The sequence below is a fragment of the Coffea eugenioides genome, chromosome 3 (genome assembly GCF_003713205.1).
Source record: "Coffea eugenioides isolate CCC68of chromosome 3, Ceug_1.0, whole genome shotgun sequence".
In the NCBI taxonomy this organism is placed as follows: domain Eukaryota; kingdom Viridiplantae; phylum Streptophyta; class Magnoliopsida; order Gentianales; family Rubiaceae; genus Coffea; species Coffea eugenioides.
Genome location: NC_040037.1, coordinates 7,847,472 through 7,871,359, shown reverse-complemented (window position 1 = coordinate 7,871,359; position 23,888 = coordinate 7,847,472). Strand labels below are relative to the sequence as shown.

Sequence of the window (23,888 nt, the reverse complement as noted above, 5' to 3'; positions counted from 1 at the left end):
AAATGCTCGGATGGTGTGTTATATGTGTTAATACTTTTGCATATGCAGGATATGGTATTTTGATGTTTGATTGACAGGGAGTTATGGCCGCTTTATAGGGGAGACTCTGTCAAATTTTTTTTAAAACTTTTAAAATATGACTACAAATAAATTGCTGCAGTATATGAATACATAGAGGGATAACAAATGTTTCTAAAAAAAAAACTGATTGGCATGGAGTTTTAGTCGATTTATAAGGGATATATGGTCAAAATTTTCTCAAAAAAAAGTCTTGAACGCGATTTATAGGTCAAAATTGTATACATAAACTTTTGGGAAGTACTTATGCATAGCTTTTAAATTTAATCAATGTAGATATTTGCTTGGGATTATGGCCGACACTCCTATTCCTCCTGACCTACATCCAGGACCATACGTGCACGACATTATATCGGCGGGAACTGCACACCGGACACATTCCATTTTTCACGGACATATTGAGGCCAATCAGTTAGATGTCAGACGGTGTGACAGAGAATTTTGGGAGTATACGCCTATTCCTGATCGGATTCGTCATTATATTGCCTTGGCTGGATTTGAGGGGGTGCTTGAGAGTGGATATCAGATGGTTGATCATTCTTTGATCACAAGTTTAGTGGAGAGATGGCGGCCCGAGACGCATACATTTCATTTACCGGTTGGAGAGGCTACCGTGACATTACAGGATGTAGAGGTGTTGTGGGGGTTGCACATCGATGGTCCACTGGTTATAGGGATAGACACATACCGCAGCATTCAGGAGTGGGGAGCCATTTGTGAGGAGCTCAATGGATTTTCTCCTGCAGTTGGATACTTTGATGGACAGAGACTAAAATTGGGATGTTGAGCAAGAGCCTTAGACACAGAGTTGCCACCTGATGCTTCAGATGTCCAATGTAGGCAGCGTGCGCGCATCTATCTCTTACTGATATTAGGTGGACATTTATTATCCGATAAGTCCGGCAACAAAGTCCATTTGTTGTATCTTCCATTACTGCGGGACTTGGAAATTGTTGAGCAATATAGTTGGGGTAGTGCGTATTTGGAGACTCTCTATCGGTCACTTTGCGATGCCACGAATCCTGTCAAATCGGCTATTGCTGGTCCATTAGTTTTGCTACAGGTACATTGCACCCAATAATGATATATCTTGGGTTTTTTGCATATTATCATTTTGCAATTCTAACAGCTATGGATTTGGGAACATATACCAACCATGCGTCCGAACCGAATCGCGCCGTTGGAGCATTACCCTGGTCCATATGGAGTTAGGTGCGCGTTTCGCCCTTATTTCGGTTGTTTTAATGACATTTGTTATCGAAACAATTTTAATTTGTTCTAAATAGGTTGCTACTTTATTAAATATATGTGGAATAATGACTTGGACGTACACAGAGTTGTTAGGCATGTTGTGCCCGCATTCCGAGATCAGTTGACAGGCCTGCGTTCTGAAGATGTATTGTACATATGTCCAGACAATAGAAATATTTGAAAAATTGTGCCAGTAGTCTTGTCATAATATTTCTTGTCAACTGAAAGCATAAGTTTGTCAGATTGCATTTTGTGAATGGAAATTGAGTTTGTTGGCAGGAAGTTAACCTCCAGTTATATGGGAGACTCTGCCGAAATTTTTTTAGAAATTCAAAAAATTTTTAATTGACTGGAGACTAGCACTTTTTTCATGAAATTGTCCAATTTGAATATTGGGAAGTTTTATTATTTCTTAATAGAAAAAATGAAACAACTTTGATTTTATATTTTTTTCAGTTCATATGGTAGCCATATTCGGAGGACGTTCTCGCTTCTCTTCCTCCGTATTGTACTGCAGGTCGGGACATTTGGAGGTCCGTAACGTATCTTATTTGCTGGGATGTAGTTGAGCCGCACCTCTCTCATCGCGTTATGCGGCAGTTTGGGTTTCATCAATCCCTGCCTGATATGAGGTTGACAGATAATCAGGCAGCTCTACATTCTCTAGATCGTCATGGTAAGGCGAATCAAGACTGGAGCACCACGCATAGACAATATATTGATATTTGGACTGATTGACGTGTGCATGTACAAGATGGCACTGTAATTGAAGATACTACATATCCATCGGATGAGTATGTTCAGTGGTATCGGGAGCGGACGGTGATTTATATTTCAAATCCAAGTCGATTTTCCGCTTTCCCAGAGGGCTTTCAGGGTGATAGCGCTAGAGCACAATATCTTGTAAGTTTATTTCCAACCCACTTTTAATAATCACTTTGAGTTTGCTCACTTTTTTAACTATTTTTTACCACAGTATCTCCTTCTTATTCTTATATTTGTTTCTCCAGAGCGATGCCATGTCTCGCATGTATTTCATGGCACAGGACTCTCTTGCAGTTAGTGATGAACAACACAGCAGATATTTTCAAGAGTTGAGGGATTTTGCATCCACATCTTTGCATCATGTAGGAGAGTCACGCCGACTTGCATTTCGCCCTCCACACGTACCACAGGAGATTCCACTATATGCTGATCCGTGTCGTGTTCAGCGAGCTCCTAGAAATACCCACGGAAGTCAGCATGGCGGTGGACGACGTCGTAGACTCCGATCACCAGAACCCGCCATACAAACTGGATTCCATGGAGGTTCGCTGGCTACTGAGAACCAAGCTGGCGCATCTACTTTTGTCACACCTCAGACCGAAGTCATGCATGAGAGAGGTGTATCGATTGGACATTCTAGGTCCCCTGTAACTTTTCCAGAGTTTACGCCCGATAGGGACTCACATCAACATACTTCTGAGCAATGTGAAGGAGGTGAAGGCACAAACAATCAAATTCAAGATGCTACATTGTTGACACATATTACTCAAGTCCATACAGTAGTGCCAAACCAACCACGTCGAAGCCAAAGAATACCCAAACCAACAACATGTGGTACTCATGGAAAACTTGGGCAGCATTGATGGCACGCTACTTATATCGTTATTATATAAATAACCTAACTTATGGATTACATACTTTTTTGGTGACATTTTGTATATATTCTAAAATTTCATGAATATGAGTGGAACAATGCCATCACGCGTATCTTTTTTCTCACTTTATATGAGTACTCTTTTAAACAAAACCAAAAATGTAGGATAAAATTACAAAGAAATACTTTTTTTCCCATGAACAGAATAAATATAAAAAAGGTAAACTATACTAACCTCTCCTCTAGTTCATACACGGTAAGTTAGTTACATGTCGGAACTTCACCAAAAAAAAATTAAACATACTATTTATAATATATTTATATATTGTTATTTTTTACCTTTTGTTATTCATAGTTTCCCCATTAAATATAGGGAACAAACTTTAATATTCTCATATGGGCAAGTTAAAAATAAGATTCCAATTTTGTTCATGAAAATTAAGCCCTAACTTATTAACAATTTTATTTTATTTTATATTGACCTTGAAAATAAAGAAGCAAGATGTGTAGTTATTTCGTTAAAATAATTGTATTATAATAAAATTAGGTATTTCCAACCGTAATCTGCCTCTATGCATGTACAGTTATTTATATAAAAAGAATTAAATTGAATATAATTTTGTGAGAACTCATATTTGCGAACTTCAAACTCATGCAAGTTTTAAAAAGAAACGGATATATTCCTCAACTAATAATAAGTTTTTAAATAAGATATCTCTTACAACTAGTTTTTTATAAATGTCGATGCAAAAAACATAAATTATAATATCAGCTACTGACTACATTAGAGATAACACTTAGGGTTTGAGGCTTTTAGGATTCAGGGTTTTAGGGTTTTAGAGATCAAGATTTAGTGTTTTAGGAGAATAGCACTTTCGGGTTTAGGGTTGTAGGATTTTAGTTTGACAATAGTGTGCCTTGATTAGGACTTTAGATTTTTAATTAAAATAGTAATCCTATCGTGTCGCAAAAATATTTTTTAATGGATTTTAATAAACCCAACAACCTTGATTTAATGTTTTAGGGTTTACAAGTATTTGGTTTCTAAGATTTACGATTTAGTGTTTTATGGCTTTAGCACTTAGGGTTTTAGGATTTTTGCATGACAATAAATTTGCCTTGATTATCGCTTTATATTTTTAATCAAAATAGTAATCCTGCCAATAATTGTAAAAGGTAAAACACGCAAGATTTAATCGCTAGATATTTGATTTAATTTTTTTTCTTTTCCTTTTCAACTACCAAACAAATAACATGCACTTCATAAAAATAACTTATATAATTTTTTTAAATAACATTGCGTTATGGAATTTCTAAAATTACAGTTGAAATTGTAACAGATATTAATGACTATTAATTATTAGATTCTTATAACTAATATTCATCGGTGTCAACAAATAAATACGATTCATTAATAACAAAGGAAAATTAGAATTTGATAAAAAAATTTATTTGATAAAAAAGGAAAAAAAGTTAGTATTTTATTCATAAAATATAGTCAACACCTTACATGTTAACAATTTCATTATATTTTTACATTGATCTATGAAATAGAAAGAACTATGCATGTGTACTTTTTCCACCATTTAAATGTATTATAATAAAATAACGTATTTCCAACCGTACAATTACCAATTTTTTTTAATATAAAAGAAATGTGCATGTATAGTAAATTATATTAAAAAGATTATTGTGAATATGATTTTTTTTAGAGCACATATTTGATGACTTTAGGCACGTGCACGTTTTAAAATAAAAAAAAATTATTGCTCTGCTAATTACAGATTTTTAAATAAAATTTCTCTAACATTTCTCCGAAATATAATATTTTAGTAGAGATTTTAAAATAAGATTTTACTACCGACAGCATTTTAGTAAAGGCAAATTCTACAAAACAAATAACATTTACATTTAATTTTACATTTTTTTTGAGCTCGTAAATTTCATTTAAAATTTTTTTTTCTAGCAAGTTTGAATTTAATTTTTTGAAAGTCATACTTATAAATGCGAAATCTAACAAAAAAATTAAATACAATTTTTGGAGGTCAAATTTATCAAATGCGAGCTATTTGAAAATTTTTAAAAAAAAACATTTAGGAGCTCGCATTTAGCTATTACTATTTTCTGGAAAAAAATTCTCTAGCTTCCAAAAAAAAAGCAAAAAAAATTAAATTATACTTAGTGTGGGAGCTCTATTGAGCTCGCATACGCGGAATGCGAGCTCTACTGACCTCCGAAAAATTTTTTTTTTTAAGGAATGCGAACGCGAATGCGAGATCTTTAAACATTTTTTTTAATACAAAAAAATCTCTGCCTCCGAAAAAAAAAAGCACAAAAGTTTTACTTATACTTTCTGGGCTCTACTGAGCTCGCATTCCGCGAATGCGAAGATCCCCCGACGGATTCCCTCGTCAAAATCACCCCTTTTGTAGAATTTTTTTAAAATTCATCACAAAATTGGAAATTTCTCGAGGAATGATGGGAGAGAGTGGTGGTGGAAGAGACAAATGAGTGTATGTGTTATTGAGTTTGCGAAATTAGAGTTAGGGTAGAGAGGCATTGGGACAAAATAATTGATTAAGTCAGAAATTTGGTATTAAGTTGGTTGTCAGATTTGCTCTTTAAATATTGACTGCATCAAATATTGTCACATATTCCAATCAAAATTTGATTGAAAACGTGATTGAGGACCAAATATAAACATTTGTTATTGCATGGGGACTAAAATTTGTTATTGCATAGGGACCAAAATTTAATTTTGATTCCTTGAGAGTAAAATTTAATATTAGTAATATGTAATTTGTAAGGGCCATGGTCACCATCAAGCACTTAAGTTTTGGTGGTGTCGGAGATCAAGCATTCAATCCTTATCTCACACTAATTTGCCACTATATGTGACTATCTTCAATGGCTTTCTCCGTGTTACCGTTACGTCAAAAAAAAGAGTAATTTGTAAGGGACTATCAGTGCAATTTTGTCAATAAAAATAAAAATGTTGGAATGCAATTATTCATTTTTTTGTCTCCAAGTCTAATCATTCTCTTTTTTTTTTTGTTTTGTTTCGATAACTTTAAGCGTAAAGTTAGAAATAAGCCATGATTGAATTTATGCTTTAAGTTTATTCTTTTTATTGCACTATGTCACAAGTTGAATTTTAGTATATTCTTCGACAAATAATGATTATATTGCATTGAGTTCAAACTTAATTTTTTATCTGAGAAAATAGCATCCTTGTTACTTGTCATGTCTTGCTTTCAAACTCCATGGAAAACAACACAAGAAATTTACCATTTCACTTCTACTTTGATGAGTTTGAGGTTTACTATTTTTTAGAGTTTACATTAAATTTAGAAAGTAACTTCAGTTCTCATGTTAGAGTATTACCTGCGTTAAACCAGTGTAACTTTTGTAACAATTTACAATTGTCATTGCAAAAAGAAATGAGATGGACCTTATCGAATTCATTTAAGTAAATAACTTTTTTAAAAAAAAGTAAATAACTTTAGTAAGAGTTGTGTAGACATGGCTTTTTCTATTGTGCATGCTTTGAATAATTATTTTGTTTTTAAAGAGAAAAGACCGGACCATGGCTTACTTGAATATGATAAAAAGTAGTTTTTTTTTTCCCTTTATGACGAAGAAAAAAAGGAAAATATTTACTTACGTTCTGTTAAAATATAATTTAGTTACCATGGCCAAGTTTGTTTTACCAAATTTAATTTAGGTTTACTCTATACTATATGAAGAAGAAGAAATAGGAACATCTTTGATGGGTGCTGATCAATTAAATCTTCTTTCCAAATAAAACGTTACTAAATTATGACATCATCAATCTTACTTCTTTAAGCTAGCTCTCCCCAATTCTAGGATAAAACAAAGAAAAAGACTCCCTCTTCATATTCTCAGCCCTCATTTCTCTCTGATCCAATCATTTCACCTTTGTCTCTCTTTCTCAAACCTTCATTTGCATTTTCTTGCCAAATTTCACCACTTTCCTTTTCTTTCAATTGATGAAAATTTGAGGGTTTTTCTTGCATATGAAGATCAAATAGTAGAGAATTGATCAAACAAAAATGGGACAACAAACATTGATCTACAGCTTTGTGGCACGAGGCACTGTAATATTAGCAGAATACACAGAGTTTACAGGCAATTTCACCACCATTGCCTCTCAATGCCTACAAAAGCTGCCCGCTTCCAACAACAAATTCACTTACAATTGTGATGGACATACATTCAATTACCACGTTGAGAATGGATTCAGTAAGCCAAATTTTGCCAACCCCGTTTATTCATTCATTATCCATGCTGCAGTTTTTAGTACATCTTTTTTTTTTTTCCCTTTGTTCTTGTAGTTTATATAGCCATTGGTGATCAGGAACGAAGAATTTGAACATTGCAGGGGCTAAAGATGAAAATTAGACGTATAGGAGGTCAACTCTAGCTGTAAGAAAATTTGTTGGGGTGGCAAATTTTTATTACATAATTTTCTAGTTCAAACTATGAATAGTCATGATAGATGTTTCCAAAATCTTGCGAGGAATGGCTACCCCGTGCTGCTATATGTCTTCCTATGTAAATGTCAAAAATGGAGTATGAGATGACTTAATTAGAAGGCATATAAGCACAAAATCTTTTGAAATTTCCAAAATCTTTATGTTCATGGATATATTTTTGAATATGAAAAGAAATGAACATGCAATATCGAGATTTATGAGCTTATGCATTTCGAGTATTGCATATTGCATCCAATTTTAATATATATACACACACGTTAAAAATAAAAAAAAATTATCTGATTGCATCATAAATACGTTTTTTAATAATTTTTTATCTTTTCAATTATTTTTTTATCTCATATATATTATATTATAAAAAGTACTATAAGTAAAATGATTAGTATTTATTCCACGTGTATGTATCCATTCTCGCGTGAAAAAGTATGTATGGATACGTGTATGTATCCATACTATAATTATGTATGTATCCATTCTCGCATGAAAAAGTAAATCATTTCTTTAACTTTTCTTGTAGCTACTCATTAACAGCAACTCAAGAATCTCAATTTCATTTTTTTTCCCTTGTTATTTTTCTTTTTACAATGCTCACCTTTTTTCCTATTTTATTTTTCTTGATTAAGCAGCATCATTTTTCATTTACATACCACATTTATTTACATATAACTAATCATAAGGAACGTGCTAAGCAACTAAATATTGGATAATGCAGCCTATTGCGTTGTTGCTGCTGAAGCTGCAGGCAGACAACTTCCCATCGCCTTCTTAGAGCGGATCAAGGAAGACTTTCACAAGAGATACGGTGGAGGAAAAGCATCAACTGCCAGTGCTAAGAGCTTAAACAAAGAGTTTGGGTAATTCCCATTTCTAGTATTTGTAGTTCGTTCTTCTTTTAAGGATCTTGTTTTTTTTTTTTTTTTTCCAACCATGCACACAATTTTACCACATAAATACACGAAATGACATTTTAAGCTTCCTTGCATTTATACAATTCTCTGATTTAACTATCAGTTTTTAGAATACTAAAACATCAGACAAATTTTTTTTTCTTTTGATTAATTTAAGTGCTTTACCAAAGATTTCCTTGTTCTGTGGTAGGCCAAAACTGAAAGAGCACATGAAGTATTGTGTTGATCATCCAGAAGAGATCAATAAGCTTGCAAAAATTAAAGCTCAAGTTTCTGAAGTGAAAGGAGTGATGATGGAAAACATTGAAAAGGTAAGAAAGCTAAAATAAGCATTCATTTGTTGCATGCTTTTCCTTTTTTTTTTTTTGCTTCCAATTACCAAGTTTTCTGTCACTTTATGCACATTAAATTTCTTGGTTTTAGGTTCTTGATCGTGGAGAAAAGATCGAGTTATTAGTCGATAAAACCGAAAACCTTCGATCGCAGGTTAGTTTAAGAAGTTTACGTATTAGTTTGAACTTATCATTAAGAGCTAACCAAGAAAGTAATTCTATTTAACGTACTTGTATATCTTATGCATTTGCACCCCTAAATTAGTTTGAATTCCTTTTTTCTTAAATGATGAGAAAATTTGTCTGATGTTTCAGGCTCAAGATTTTAGGCAACAAGGTACTAAGATGAAAAGAAAAATGTGGGTGCAGAATATGAAGATGAAGTTGATTGTGGCTGGTATTATACTAGCAATTCTTCTAATCATCATACTGTCTGTATGTCCTGGTTTCAAATGTTTTTGATTCAGGCAGTATCTGTTGCCATGGATCACAGATTTGGTCTTTTTGTGGTTCATCGTAGAATTGGCTGGTTTCAGACATATAAAAATGTTCCAGGTGCTAGTAGCATTCTCAGTTAGAATTTTCTTTCTCCCTGCCTTGAGGTGGGGTAAGAGCTTTGTAATCTTGGTTACAATGTATAGGGAACATTAGAAAGCAAGTGCAGAAGAATCTCTACACCCTATTGTAAAACATTTACCACACTTAATCTAACATGTCATTTATATCAATCTCGGATCCTAGTTGGATGATTGCCTAATTCCTTTTATTTTACATCTTGAATCCATGTAATTTTACTATTTAGTAGTAGTACTTTTCGGACAAAGTTTAATAAATTAAAGATTAATCTTCTACACACCAACAGTGTATACATTTTTACTATTAGATGCATGATACATAATTCGATTTTGAATTTGAAACTCAAATTTTACATGTATGTTGTATATCCAATTGTGATAGTGTATACACAGTAAATGTACATAAAATTTACTCATAAATTAATTCGTAAATTGCAAATCACATGCTCTTAAGGATACATTCTTATTATGGTCCAGCTTTTCGATATAAAATGTGATACCTATATAGTGTAAGAACTAAAGTTTTTTTTTAATAAATATGATTTGACAAATACATTATTCTTTTTGCTCTAATCAATCAGTCAAGGGAATATATTTGTGTGTATTATTCAAGGCTCATATGTTTAAATCCCCAGTCTTCTTTCCGTTTTTTAAATCCCACCTTCTCCTACTAAAAAAAAAATTAAAAAAAGCTCATACGTTGATAGAATTTCACTACACGATGAAGTTTTCTAATTTCATTTTTCACCTTCCAATTCTTTAAGTATGACATGGCCTTAAATATCTTTTTTCAAAATAAGACTCAAAACAAGATTCAAATTCAAATGAGTATGGTCTATGTATGCCATAGACCTAAATTTTTGATTGACCAATGTAAGGCATAAAAAATGAATGTGATTTTTTCGAGAATATAAGAAAATGTTTGAGCACAAATTATGAAAGGGCTATATTCAAGTTATAATATATATCCCGAGAGTTACAGAAATCAATCGAGTAATTCATTCTTTTATTCAAGAAAAAATATAAAAATTAAATAAAAATATGCATAAACCACGTAGACTTGATATCAGTGTGACATTTTTATTGTTAGAAATATAGCTGAAGGTGGGATTTTGCATTTTGGCCAAAAGTTGTACAGTTTAAATTATGTTAAGGAATTAAATAATTTTATTCCAAAGGTGAGGATTAGTACTTCTCAGATGGGAGGGAGGAACAAAATATATTTTCTTAAAGTAAGAGGGACTATTTAAGCAATTTATCCCAGCGAATAAATCACGTTGTTTTGATCTCAACGACTTCAGCTCCCAAACCTTGAAATCGCTCTATTCCGTTAACCCGTTTCTTCCGGCAACTAGATCACCAAGCTTAGCTCGGTCACCGGACTCACCGCCGGCGGGTGTCCATCAACGATAAAGAATCAATTTTTCCGACTCCCAATGCCTGTCTAAGGTAAGAACCCGTCGTAATTATGACAACCCATTTCAATAAAATTCCCATCACTGATCGTCATATGTATAGAAAATGGAATGGTATCAAATCAATTTAATTTTTCTTTTTTTTTTTTTTACTTATTTATGTTTCATTGATTACACTCTTTCTGCATTGCTATTTAGTACCTTCAAGTATTTTAATCATAGGTAAGCATGAAATTTGCTTGAATTATTGAAAGCCCATTTCAGCAACATTGGTATAAATTAGTATATTGTTGTGGAATATTATTGGTACTATGATTTTTGAATATTTTTTTTTCTTTTTTGGGTTCTTTATTATGTAATGGGCCCAAAGGAAACTAAAGAGAGAACAACTCAAGTGTATGGATTTTCATAAAAGAAAAAAACTTGCGTTTTTTCTTGTTTGGAGTTTTTCTAGCCAATGTTAGCAAAACGATTTTTTAGCTTTATGTAATCTTTTGGTTTTACAGATTGTATATATATTTAAGATGAAAAACATCAGATAACTGCATTGCTGATTTTGATTGAATATTTAGGATGACCTCCTCTTTTCCTACTGCAAATTTTGGGCATTTTCAGTCTCCTTTCGGTGAAATTGCATTGTCTTGGGAGGATTGCTAGATGGTGTGGCTGGTGATTGTTGGCTTGTTGGTATTACTCTGGGCGGTTTCTTTGGGCAAAATACACTTGGGTTCATCTTTAAATTCCAAGACCACCTTCCTGAATGATAATGCAAGTAAGATCACTATTTCATCGGTAATAAGTTTGTTCTGAGCATAGATGAATACTTTGTCCCTGACAATGAATTATTGTGTCTTTGAGGAGTAAATTTTATTCTTGGATTTTGCAATTTTAGGTGCTGGGTTGCCTTCAAGGAAAAATGTCTTGTTGGTTATTGCACACCCTGATGATGAGACAATGTAAGGTTGTGTTACAAAATTCTTATTGTGTACTTTTTGTTGCAATTATTTAATTGGACTAGAAGCTTGTGTTGTGTTCTAGCTCATAGAGTTCTATTCCTCGCAAAACACATTGGCTTTGCTGAAAATGGCTTATTGGATACCTGATAATGGTTGAATTGTTACATCGGTTAAGTTTAGAATATAGAACATTCTGAACATTTTCCGACTTTGATCGCATGTATAAATTTTATTTAGGTCATAAGCCAGCAACATTGCCTAAACTAAGGAATGTAATAGTGCAAGAGTAAAACAAAAGTTTGAAACTTTGTGTGATTTATAACATGATGTCCTTTCTGTTTTTAAACGTTAAGAGTCACAAGTTTGTGGTTTTACCATATGCTTGTAACCGTACTTGATATCTATGCAGGTTCTTTTCACCAACAATCAATTACCTGACTTCAAGGGGGCATAATGTTTATATACTGTGCTTGTCAACTGGTAATGCACTACTACAGACTTGCAACTTCCTAGCTGCTTATATAAGCAGGACACCTAATTAAGCAGAGAAACTTCCTTTGTCTCCTCTACCATGGCTAATGTTTCAGTTAGGTTGGTTAAACTGGCTTGGAATCTGATGAAAAACACAGCTGAGTGTCCTAGCAAAGACAATGTTCTGATTTGAATGGATATGTAATCTCACTACGTGTCGAATGATTTCCTGAACGTGTTTTCTGAAACAGGCAATTTTGCTTTGCTGTACAAAAGGTTGAAGCTTGCAGATAGAGAAAATTTTAATTTCCTGTGTCTGATTGTCTTCCTCATAATGGGGAATGGGTATATGTATCTAATTATACGATGTTTCTAATTATACTGGCTCTAGTCTGGGAACATTTGAAGTGGTAACTAGTCCTCTGTAGAAGATGGCATTGAAAATTCAACAATCTTAACACTGTCATCAGCATTTGGTTTTTCCAATATAAAAGTTTCAAAAGTTGTCTCTTTTGTAGGTAATGCAGATGGTATTGGGGGCATCAGGAAAGAAGAGCTGTACCTAGCATCTGTTGTCTTGAAGGTATTTTGTTGTTGAATAGGAAATTTTATTACTTCCATTCAACATGCAGCTGGGTGCTCAGACCACAGATCTTTTACATCCATACTATCCACATTTTTATGGAACTGTACTACTACATCACATTTCTATTGTCGCCTGATTAACGTTAATATTCTACATACTATCCAGATAAACAGTTCCGGGGTTCATATTTTACTTGGGCTTTGGTCTTCCATGTCATTGAAATTATTTTTACTCATGCAGGTGCCGTCCCAGCGAGTGAAGGTTGTGGACCACCCAGATTTGCAGGTACCTGTCTGAAATATCGTACAAGATTTGATACTGGCCTATTGTTTTCCTTGTGACACATTATGCCAAAAATTTAGTAGAATATGGCTTTTGAATGTAGGATGGTTTTCACAAGGTCTGGAACTGTAATTTATTGGAAATTATTATTAAGGAGGAAGTTGATTCTAAAGCCATTGATGTGGTAAGGTTTTGTCTATTTTATTGGCCAACTTCTCTACTTCTAGCCTTTTTCCTACTTTGTGAAATTATGTGGCATGAGGCCGTTGTCATGCTTATGAGTGCCTCACTGTAGCTGGCAATGTGAATGGTTAATTGTAAGTTATCTGGAGATTATACTCAACTCACTCTCCTTTTGGATTCTCAGATAATAACTTTTGACAATTATGGTGTTTCTGGTCATTGTAATCACTGTGATGTACATCAGGGAGTGCGGTCAGTAGATCTTGACTTATTTGTGCTGTCATTAAGAGCATGTATTTGTTGATTTTGCATTTATGAAATCTGAATATTGGTTTTGCTATGCAGAAAGCTCTTGCAAAATTCTTCCCAACAAGTTGAAGCCTGGGAACTTGTAAGTTACAATATCTATCTTGTGATAATAGAGTTACTGGTTATTGTGAATTTTATTTCTTCCATGGTTGTTAGATTATTCATGACCTCCTCCAACTACAACTTAGTTGTACCAAAAAGAGCGAAGTGAACCAAAGACCTTGTTTGTCATGGTAGAGTGACCTAGTATTGCAGCTAAGTATGTGGTTATGACATGCAATTTTGAAATTGAAGAAATTTTGCTCCTTCTCTTAACTTCCATCAGAAAACCTCATATTGTAAAGTGTTTGTATTTATTATTTTCCACAATGTCCTTGAGCCCTGCCCTTTCGCCCTCCAAGATTACTCTTCCCATGCACAGTCACCCTTTCACTCCCCATTCCCTGCTATGATTTTGTGTTGATATTGGATTTAACCTTTGGTCTCAATTTGTACGTGCGATTTTGATAGATTATGTACATTTTCATCTGATTTTATTGTGTTACTGAAGCTTAGCTTCTGGGAGCTGCAGTCAGGAAACAGAGTGGGAGACTTAGGGATGAATGAGATTTGGGACTAGTCTGTGATTAGTTCTAAATGCTGGTAGTGGCTGGGCAGCAGAATCTACATATTTGTTTTATGTGTGGAAGTCTTTGTTTGTTACTTGGAACATATGAACATACATAGAAGTAGTAGCTATTTAGCTGTTTTCATTCTCGCATGGTTGAACAGGAATCTGGTGATCTTAGTCTCTTGTGCATTTGAGCATGAGTGGGTCAAAATCCATCCATATTTGGGGTGTTGTAGCAACCTCTCATTGTATGCATACAACTAAAGCTAAGATCCTCTGTCTGTTATTAGACGTTTGGTCACAAATTCCTTCTCTTCCTGTTTCTCATTTTCCATTTAGGATTTTTCCGGAGAAAGCGGCAGTGTGTTTTATTTTATGTTTCATTTACAGCTTCTACAACCTTAAATCATGGCTTTTGTTCTTATAATACCCAGGTCAGTAACAACATATTGCGCAAATACAGTGGACCAGTTGATATTTGGTTGTCCATTTTATTAGCCAGGAAATGTCTAAACAGAGAACTGCAGTCTTTGCTGAACGAAAATCCCTTTCAAAGCTATGCTGCAATGGCTCAACATAGGAGCCAATGGATATGGTATGCGTGCTGCTATCTTCACATCTAATTGGAAGGAGAAGGGATCAATATATTTTTCCTTGCAAGATCTTTCATGATTTTCCTAAAAAGAGGTTGTTTTGGGGTGGGGATATATTTACTTTGAATAATCTAACTGACTTCAATGATCTTTTGTGCATTCTCATTTATCTCATCTTAATTGCCAATGCAGGTTCCGGAAGCTTTTTGTGTCATTTTCAAGCTACACTTACGTAAACACTCTTAAGATGATGAACCGTTAGCCAATACCTACAACCATTTTTTGGCTTTTTTTTTGGGGGGGTGAGAAAGGAAAGGAGGGGGGAAAACGGAGAATAAGATGGGGGTGGCAGCAGCGGGGGTGGGGGTGGTGAAGGAAGTGGGAAAGGGGAGGAGGGAGTGAAGATCATTGTGGGAGTGATGGGGCCATGGTGGAAAGAGAAGGGTGAGACGGTGGTCAAAGTGGTGGTGGTGGTGGTTGATGGGGTGTATTAGGGTGTTTTTTGGGTGCTTCTTGGGAGGTTGCTGAAGAGTTTTTGGAAAAAATAACATGTTCTTATTATTATTTCTTTTTTGGGTCTAAAATATGAAGCTCGAGTAATGCCTATTGCCTATAGCTTCTTATGAGTATTTAAGAGCAAATTGTTGAAGTTTGACTGTGTAAAGTATCCAAATATGAATTTTTTGTATTTTTTTCTTGATCATCTTTTATCTCTTTCTCTCTCCTTTTTTTTTTTTTTTTGCTAAAATAATTTAAGTTCTATATGATATTGATATAACAGAAAAGATGGATTTTTCTGGGATCGGGCAATGACAAGGGGTATATATATATATATATATATATATATATATATATATAGACACACACACACACGCACAACAAACTAACAAAGCACATTATTTCAATTAACCTCTTTCTTTTTTTTTTTTTTTCTCTTTTTGGCTTCAAACCTAATTGAAGAGAATTAATGGGTTAATAGTCACTTAGGTTTTACTCATTTTTTACATCTAACTCTCCTCGAATTAATTTTAGTTATAATTTCTCTTCGTGCCATATTTTTGTCCATGCATGGTAAAATTAATTGTTAGGTTAGTAAATTTATTAACATTGATATAAAGTAATCAATTATTCATGTAAAAGTAGATTTTTGCTTGTTTTTTTTTTCTTTTGCCTTGATCCGATTTCACATTTATATTACGTTCTCTCTGACAACTTACACATTTATATTGTAAGAGGAAGGGGAAGAAAAATAACGATTGCTAGCTAAAATTCTTAATGCATTATAATTAATTTTGTTATGGTGCATCAAAAATTTTGTATTGTGATGGAAGTTCTTCTATTCTTGGATTAAAAAAAAAAGAAAAACTGTTGGTGGCCTTTTTTCCCAAAAATAATTTATTACCTTTCAGTAAAAGTTCTTCCATAACCTTGCAAGCACTTTTGAACGTAGAAGGCTTTCTATTCAACTTTTCTGAAAGCACTTTTGAATAGAGCCTTCTTATTGTCGTTCTATCATGAGAAAAAACACTATTGCGGTGTACAAGCCTGAGTATACAAGAATTAGTGAGATGGTAATATTGTGATTTGCAAATGACCTTGCCTTTTGTTGTTCACTTTTCTGGATCTACTGCTAACAATCTTCCAAGTCACTGGGTAAAAATCCTGAAAAATACTAGTTCATGGTTAAGAAATTAGTCTTTCTAAAGCTTGCATATGGCTCAAATGTTTCGGTCTCCGAGAGTGATGGCCTGAATTCCATGTCCTTCCTCTGACTAATTGTGCCGGCAGACCTCACTGAACCATCTCTAGGAACAGATGGCTTATGATATTGCTGCACCACCAGCACTGAAAACACAGATTTGAATTCTGATGTGACCAAAAGATCCCCAATAGGCCCTAGCTCAGGGCAGTCACACCAATCAGCAAGGCCTACTGTCAGAGGCGATGTTACTCCTCTCCCTTTCCCGACTATGTATAGATCGTGATTGTCACCATCCATGTCTTTTATTGCATTAACAGTCTCTTCTTCATCGTTCAGCATGAGTTCAGAGAAGCTTATGGAGCTGTCATTGACTGTAGCAATCTTAAATTTGTTCAAGAATTCATCGTCTAGAAGTCCGTGGCTTTTGGAGTCGATTTCTATAGTCACTTGATCTCTATCTTCAAAAGCCAGGGGATCCCATTCTTCTTCCTCCGTGTCTTGACCTGAAATGAACCTTACCACTGTTAGGCTGGTCTCTGGATGTTCAGCCATTCTCCATGCATAAGCTAATGCCTCCCTATCATCGGAACCTCCAAAAAACAGCATGGCAATGCTCCTTGCACGGTTTTGTGAATCAGTGAGACCACGGTCAATAAGAATGCCCACAGAACATGGTGCATTTTCCATCACACTCTCATTGACATTTCGAGCAGTGGGATTTATGTCCTCCATGTCTCCATCCAAGGTTTGTTGCTTGTGAAAGGGGAGCATTATGAATGCTGCCCTCTTGTCCTTGGCAATGCTGCAAATATCTTCATCCATTGTCGCATAAGCTGAACTTGCAGTCATCACCTGAGTATCTACACCCTCACTTTGTAGCTTGTAGTTTTCGAAGGCAGCGAGGATTTGTTCTGTTCTTTCTTCTAAATAACTTGGATTTCTGGGGCCTGATCCACCTGCGCTGTGGACAACCAGCATAGCAGAGGCACGGCCGATGAGTTCAACTAGGTGAAGAGCAAAAACAGTGATTGGTGATTTTTGAGTGGAATTGGACACTTCCAGGAGATTGATGATGGAAGGGACATTTCGTACATCATAGATACAAGCAAGTATTCGGAGTTCTTCATCTGATTTTGCTTTTTGTATGGTTCTCCTCTTATATGGCGTCATATTCTTTGTGGGACGGTACAACATTGTTGCTGGCGTGACAACCATTGTCATCACAAGAATGGCAACAACCATAACTGAGAAACTTTCCTGAGTCAGAGCCTGTTTAATTAAGATAAAGAAAATATCTAAGTTTCTGAGTCAACACCTAATTCAAATCCATATCCAGGGAGAGGGACAGAAAAAAATACCTTTTGGGTGAGACCAATCTCAAGAATTGCCAAAGCTAAGGTGCTCTTAGTGTTAGTGAGTACTCCAACAGCCACTGCCTCTTTGGTTGGTAAATCATGTAAAAATGAGATCGTAAGGGCGCTTACAATTTTAGCAGAAGAGGCTAATATGATGATTAATGCCACCTTAATCCAGCTTGCCTCAACTTTATTCAGGTCGGCTCTAAGCCCACAGGCAACAAAGAAAACAGGCATAAATATTCCATTCACAACATCTTTAAGCCTATCAACAAGTACAGATTCAAGAACTTCATCAGGGATGATCAGTCCAAAAACTAAAGCACCAATAAGTGGATGTGTACCACATGCGTCTGTGATCACTCCGAGGAGCCCAACTCCTGTTATTACTGAACACAGGTAGAATTCACTATACCCTTGGCCTTCTGGAGTATTCTTAACGATCCAACTCAGAGCAGGACGAACATAGAAACCACACAACAACACGACAGCGCACGTAGATAACACAATCCAGATCAAATTTGTTGTTTTATCCCCCGTTATTGCAAGTCCTAGCGCAAGAAAAAACCATGAGGCCAGGTCACTGAGTAAAGCTGAAGCGACAGCTATTTTTCCAATCTCTGTGTGAAGGATTTTCTGCCTATCAAGAACTTTAGACAGCACTGAAAATCCTGTCACTGTTAGAGCAGAACCCCAGAAAAAAGCACCTAATTTTGTTGGTGATTCAGCCGTTACGTGATCCTCTATAGTGAAGTATGAGGAGGAACCAATGATCATTGGAATAAATATTCCAGCCACGGCAATATGCTTAGCCTGGGTTCCTGTTCGGTACATTGCTCGTATGTCCATCTGTAATCCCGTCAGTAATGCATAATAGACCAAGGAGTAATGCGCCATTGGCTCTAACACTGGAAGGTAGTAAGGTGGAAATAAGAAATTTGAGAAGAATGAAAGTTTCCCAAGTACAGAAGGTCCCAAGATGATACCAGTCTGCAAATTGCAGAAATCATTTTCTCCTTCTGATTAGTAACGCCAAATGTATGCTTGATTCAATTTATGCATTGAATGCAGTTGAATTTGATCAAGGGGAAAGAAGTACTGATATGTGCTGTATTCATCATATAAACACTACGTTAAGATAAAACTAAGCTCAATCTAGTATTCTTAATTGTGGCATCACAACAAATTAGGACCATTGTTAAGAATTTCATTTTCAATATTCCATGTAAGATTTCTTACACCCAAATCAACATATTTGGAGCAAGACTTCATATCCATATAGGTGAACTGAATAATGCAAGCATGTATGCACATAAAAGATGGCTTGAGAGGTACAAGAAACCATAATTGATTTAGCTTAAATTTCAGTAAATCTCAAATTCTCGCAGAGAATCGCGCCAACCAACTATCTTCATGCTAAAAAATCAGGAAGACATTTTCCTTCAGAAATCGTATCAAGGCCAAGAGGTCATTAAACTACAAAAGGAAAACAAAGCATTCTCCAAGATATGCATCTAAATTGAGGTCCAACAGTCGAGGTGAATACACTAATTTGTCCTGAACATAATTTTCCTATTCTTATATTTCTTTAAGGAGATGGACTTCAGCTACAGACATGCATGAAAGAGCTGCAAAAATCTTGAACTTACGAGGATTTCAGCTACAAAGGGAGGTTGGTTAAAGGGTCTAAAGGCAATAATGAGAAGGCGGGTGGCCAGGACAGCAACTGTTAATTGAACAAGGAAGAGAGGAACAACTGGAAGCAAGGGATTAGGGCCATCCCAAACGCCATTGAACCTGTATATTGTATCAGAATAGCATTGAACATCTTGATATAGTTTATCAAAATCCACAGTTATCGTGGCGTTAGTCATTATGGCTTTTGCTCCTCCTCCTCCTCCTCAAACCACCTCTTTCTGTATATATGTCCCCTCCTTGCCTTTCTTGCCAGGGCTTAAACCACAACCTGGACTTTTGGTTCACAGCTATTGCTACAATGGAAATATCATTTTCTATACATTGTCAATGAATAAAAATCAGAGATGAAACAGATTTTAATTAAGAGGCCTAGCCAAATTTTACGGTTGGCCGCCATATATGGGGAACAAAGTTTTCCTGCTGGCAAACTTCTTGATAGATAACACATTTTGCATGTCATGGCTGTTGAGTTGTCATTGGGAAATCAAGTTGACTTCCCCTTTATTTCCTCTTTCTGTCACTTATTTTTCTTCCTTGTCTTAATTAATTATTAGGGGTAATTTCAGAAGCCTCCCCTGAGGTTTCTAATAATTTCATTGGGTTCCCTTGAGATTTTAAAAATTACACTTGCCTCCCTTGTCTACCTAAAATAACAATACTAGCCTTAACATTTTAACAAAGCTCTCTTGTTGGATATGCATATACAAAGAATGGGATTTATAATTATTTTTTCTTTTCATTTTCTCTTTGTATTCCTCCTTTTTTTTTAATTCTTTTTGCCAATAAAACTATGCAACTACAAACACAAACCTTAAATGTTAAACTAGTTACTTTTTTTTTGAAAAATTTTATTGTGATCTAATTTTATTTGTCAATCTTTTTTTTTGGTATTAAAAGCAACACCAACTCAAAAAACACTAACTAAAAAAAAAAATGCCCAAAACTGCTATCAAACAATAATGATAGTTTCCCAATCCAAAAATCTACCAACTCTAAAAGCATTATAATAACACTTTCTTCTCCAATTTAGAATGAATAAAATTGGTATTGAAAAATATTTTATCATAATAATAGAATTATCATCATAATTGCTTATCAAATAACAAATTTGGTATTGAAGACTTAAGAATCTTTTCTTATATGTGTGCTAAATATATTATTATTGCTTTAGAAGATCCAAGCCATAAAAATTCTCAATTCTGACACAAGGTACTTATTAGATCGAAGGTACTTATTCGATCTAATAGAATGATTTTGCCGTATCCAGACCAATACCAATCCAAGCCATTTCATGAACAACATGTGACCAATTAACCAGCCAACAAAATTACTTGTTACAAATAACATCTTGTTGTTGCATTGAAATATATAAATGTTGACTAATCTGGCAAACATTGAACTTGGTAAGGTGAGGATATTTTTGGGTATTCATTTAAACTTTTGACCAAGTTTAAAGTTTGATTACTAAAACTATCAAATCAAGAGAAGTAGGTGTAATTTTTGAAACCTCAAGGGAGCTCAATAAAATTGTCAGATATATCATGGGAGGTTTATGAAATTAGCCCTAATTATTAATGCCTAAAAATTACATCCTTGCTGAAATCTGCAGCTTCAAAATTAATCCAGATATTACAGGGTGGATTTGATAAAGTTTTAAAACAGAATCGTTATTTGTTATTGTGCGCACAAGATCATTACATCTGTTTTTTTTTTTTTTGGTAGCACCCCCTGTTATCACTTTTTGCTCTCAAAAGACAAAAGTCACAAAACTGCCTTGTTTTTGTTTTAGCAAGATTTAATTTTTGAAAGTGAGTCCATTATGGAATTACGTATCTCATCAAAGAACCAACCTATACTTTTAAAATTGCATGGAAATCATTGGGAAAGAAAAAAAAAGAAAAGAGTAAGGTGCATATTAATTAATAGATTAATCTTTTCTGCACTGCATTGGATATATGATAATTATACAAAATTTGAATTTAAAATTCAATTTTTGCACGTATATCATATATCTAACGGTGATGATGTATACACTATCAGTAGTGTATATAAGATTTACTCTTAATTAAAAGGGGTACACCAACCAATATACAACATACAATATGAAAAAATAACAAACCAGAAAATATTGCAGTAAATTTACGTAAAAGGAAAGCCACTTAATTAAGATGGAGGATTGATGGATTGAATCGATTTTGTAACATTATACTTGGTTCATCATAGATTATCTAAAGCTTATCAAAATGTTGCATGTTAATTAGAAACGATTATGTTTCTTTCCCAAAGATGAGGGAAACTAATTTAAGCCACGATTAAAGAAAGAAAAAGAAACAATTAAAATAGCTACAGAAGCTGGAAATAAGAGATAATATTAACCTTAAAACAACCAAGAAAACAGTATATTGTCTTTCGTTTAACTCAAGTTGATAAGCTAGAAATTGGATTTTTTTTCAATAGGCAAAGGAAAAAAATTTTATTGAATCAGCAAATAAGAATCGTCAACTTAAAAAATATAATATTAGAAATAGCATCCCAATATAAAACTAAATTTATACTACTCTATTTTTTCTAATAAAAAAGTAGCATAAATTTAGCTTTTATATTGGGATGCTATTTCTAATATTATATTTTTTTAAGTTGGTTTTATATATGTGCATTGGTTTTAAAATTAGACTACTTTATTTTTCCTAAAATTGGAAGGGGGATGGGTTTGGTGGTTCAAAAGGAAGGAGTGTGAGTGACAGGACTAAAATCAAAATATTTGTTTCGACAAAGTCATATTATTATAAAATACTCCTTCACAGTTTGATTGTGATCTAAAGCCCAAAACTAGAAGAAATATCTTTTTGTGTTGGTGATTAACCTTTTAAGAAATTTTTTTCTTTTGGTTTTGAGTTGTATAAATCATAATAAATACTTCATCCCAAAAAAAAATGTGGTGAGGAAAATAATTGTATGCTTGGATAATTGGGCTCATTGTATTGGATTCCAACTACTTAACTTTTCATTACCCCAAAAAAAAAAAAAACCACTTAACCTACAACAAAAAAATCCCAAAACTATAAATACTTCCTATTTCATAAGTTTTTTTTTAACATTAAATAATTTTCAACTATATATTCAACTACTAAATAATTTTGTAATTTTCTCTTCATGTTAGCTACCACTCAACATCAGAATATCATTATTATAAGTGTACCATTCTTCTATATATGTGTATTTATGCTGCAATTTTCCCTTAGAGCTTTTTTAATATATATATATATATATATATTTCCAAGGGCGAGACTTAAAAAACAAGGAAGGGGCAGAGAGATTTAAACTTAGAACCTCTAATTCCCAGGACTTCAACCTTAGTGCAGGTATTAGTTGCACAAACTGAATCTTTATTAATTGAATAAACAAATCTGAACAGCACAAAGAGGATCACATCCCTCTCTTAAAAAGCATAAAACAAAATAATAATCACACTAATCCATGTACGTGACTTAAAAACGTATCATGAGTCAGATTAAGTACTGCCAAAGACAGTTATGCAAATTAGAATAAGCGTCCATTTAAGCTCTCTTTCATGACTCTTGAAGCAAAAAATAAATATAGTCTCTTGGACTGTCCTTCACTTCAAATTCAGCATCAACGCTATAATCCCTTGAAGCATCAGGAGTTCCATCACATACCTTAGAAAAGGTTTATCCATTCATCTTCCCTAACTGGTGAATGGTCCAGCGGTAGCACCTCCTACGGGTGATCACTTGGTCCCAAGATCGAGTCTATGCTCTGCTGGATTCCTCCGCGCACTTATCGTGCTTGGGTCGGGTTGGGGCGCCGGGCCCGGGTCGCAGGGGATTAGTCGGGCCCCGTAAGGATTGACCCGAACACCCCTGTGTCGACAAAAAAAAAAAAAAAAAAAAAAATCATCTTCCCTAACTTTACCATACATTTTCCTCTAATAGGACGCTCCACAAAAGAAGAGTTATCTTGATTGTCTTTTCCTCTTTTTGTGTCGAGGTCAAGAGCCTGTGATCCCTTTGGCCATTTCTTGTTGAGAATTATTGCTGGTTTAGGTGAGAAAAGATTTTGTTCCAATCCCCCTATCATCATTACAACCTTTGGTTGTTTATGACATTTACTTGAATTTCTTGGTAATGACTTTTTGTTGGGACTAACTTTATTTTATATCTTTGAACTTGTATCATCATCATTACAACGCTTGGTTGTTTATGACATTTACATGAATTTCTTGGTGATGACTTTTTAGTTTTTACTGGACTAACTTTATTTTACACTTTGAACTTGTATCACTTTCTTAGTTTGTATCATAAACTTCAATTTTGAACACTTTTTTATCCTAAATTCATAATTTTAGATTCTTTGTACCCTAAACTTTCAAACTTGTTCTATTTAAGTCCAATCAATAACAATGGTAGT

At 34.3% G+C, this 23,888-nt stretch overlaps 3 protein-coding genes across 5 annotated transcripts; 2 read left to right on the top strand and 1 right to left on the bottom strand.

Annotated features, from left to right (window-relative positions):
* The first annotated feature begins 7,029 nt into the window (after positions 1–7,029).
* LOC113765921 (putative vesicle-associated membrane protein 726) lies at positions 7,030–9,187 on the top strand. Its single transcript, XM_027310161.1, has 5 exons — positions 7,030–7,231; positions 8,198–8,339; positions 8,584–8,704; positions 8,817–8,879; positions 9,041–9,187. The coding sequence occupies exons 1-5, from the start codon at positions 7,042–7,044 to the stop codon at positions 9,185–9,187; spliced, it is 663 nt and encodes a 220-aa protein (XP_027165962.1). The 5' UTR covers positions 7,030–7,041.
* Positions 9,188–10,617: 1,430 nt separating this feature from the next.
* LOC113765744 (probable N-acetylglucosaminyl-phosphatidylinositol de-N-acetylase) lies at positions 10,618–14,995 on the top strand. 3 transcript variants are annotated; one of them, XM_027309987.1, is made up of 11 exons: positions 10,618–10,749; positions 11,331–11,487; positions 11,608–11,671; positions 12,081–12,151; positions 12,661–12,725; positions 12,969–13,013; positions 13,114–13,194; positions 13,378–13,445; positions 13,539–13,584; positions 14,547–14,707; positions 14,898–14,995. In XM_027309987.1, the coding sequence occupies exons 2-11, from the start codon at positions 11,373–11,375 to the stop codon at positions 14,965–14,967; spliced, it is 786 nt and encodes a 261-aa protein (XP_027165788.1). In that variant the 5' UTR covers positions 10,618–10,749; positions 11,331–11,372; the 3' UTR covers positions 14,968–14,995. The 3 variants fall into 3 exon arrangements, with proteins under 3 accessions (XP_027165788.1, XP_027165787.1, XP_027165789.1); XM_027309986.1 differs by having other exon boundaries at positions 11,288–11,487; XM_027309988.1 differs by lacking the exons at positions 10,618–10,749; positions 11,331–11,487; positions 12,081–12,151 and having other exon boundaries at positions 11,614–11,671.
* A 1,382-nt stretch (positions 14,996–16,377) lies between these two features.
* Positions 16,378–19,636, bottom strand: LOC113765920 (cation/H(+) antiporter 15-like). Its single transcript, XM_027310160.1, has 3 exons — positions 19,412–19,636; positions 17,766–18,752; positions 16,378–17,676 (listed from the first exon to the last, which is right to left on the bottom strand). The coding sequence occupies exons 1-3, from the start codon at positions 19,634–19,636 to the stop codon at positions 16,378–16,380; spliced, it is 2,511 nt and encodes an 836-aa protein (XP_027165961.1).
* Between the last annotated feature and the right edge of the window lie 4,252 nt (positions 19,637–23,888).